Source organism: Nannospalax galili, unplaced genomic scaffold, assembly GCF_000622305.1.
Source record: "Nannospalax galili isolate Female #2095 unplaced genomic scaffold, S.galili_v1.0 C48413781, whole genome shotgun sequence".
NCBI classification, from domain to species: domain Eukaryota; kingdom Metazoa; phylum Chordata; class Mammalia; order Rodentia; family Spalacidae; genus Nannospalax; species Nannospalax galili.
The window spans coordinates 1-928 of NW_008467461.1; the positions used below are offsets into that span (position 1 = coordinate 1).

Genomic DNA, 928 nt, shown 5'->3' on the forward strand with positions numbered 1-928 from the left:
TACTTCCTAAAGAAAATTGTAACCTTGAGATTGCAGAGGAAATTAATGTTACCTCTGACTTTCCCTTTGAAGAAGTGTCACCAGCCTCTAGTCCTAATCCCGTAGTACGAACTGAAGAAACACAGCAATCTCAGGCTATATCTTCATGTCATTTAAAACTTCATGGTACACAGTATGAGAAAAGTAATCAGTTCTCCCATATTAAATCAGGAGATTTAACTCTACCAGGAAAAGAAAATTCTTTTGTTGGTCCTACACTTTCAGTAGGACAAGAAGAGTTAACTCAAGTGCAACAGATGCAGCTCTCTGCTGAAATGCCACAGATACTAGCCAGTCACCCGGGAAGACTAACTCTGCCTCATAAAATAACTGAGGAAATCTTTCCAGGGGTTCATGCTGGGACTTTGTCTTTCTCAGAAAAGGTACAGTGCTATGATACAGACTTAAACAAACCTACCTCACCTGCCAAATACGGGGGTAACTTCAGGCCACTTGAAAAACTGGGAAAATCAGGAAATCCCCTGCAGCCAATTTATATAGAGAACAGAAATCTGGACATAAAACATCTTGCATTGGAGTCCGGTGTACCTTCATTCGGTCCTAGAAAAGTTGTTGAAAGTAAGTCTTCAGCTGACGCGTTATCTACAACTGCCATCAGTGGGATAGTGACGATGTCATTAAAGCAGAAGACTGACTCCAAAACCAGAAAGGAAAATGTCTGTGACAGTGATCTGAAAATAAATGCTGGTGTGCAGACTAAGTCTGTAAACTCCACCTCCATTGAGGGAGCTGATGTTACCCAGGCATACATATACCCAGCGATGTCAAAGTTTGGCTCTTCCTTAGACAGTTCTAAATGCACCCGTTGTACAAAACCAGTAAGTATAGAGCCAGAGTTTCGAACACAGGAGATATCAGTAGTCAGAAT

The 928-nt window shown here is 41.4% G+C and overlaps 1 protein-coding gene across 1 annotated transcript; it reads left to right on the forward strand.

The window, feature by feature from the left end:
* Positions 1 to 5: 5 nt before the first annotated feature.
* Positions 6 to 923, forward strand: LOC108490400 (protein FAM208B-like; the record flags this gene model as incomplete). Its single annotated transcript, XM_017796455.1, has 1 exon — positions 6 to 923. A coding segment is annotated over one exon (918 nt), but the record flags the coding sequence as incomplete, so codon positions are not given.
* Between the last annotated feature and the right edge of the window lie 5 nt (positions 924 to 928).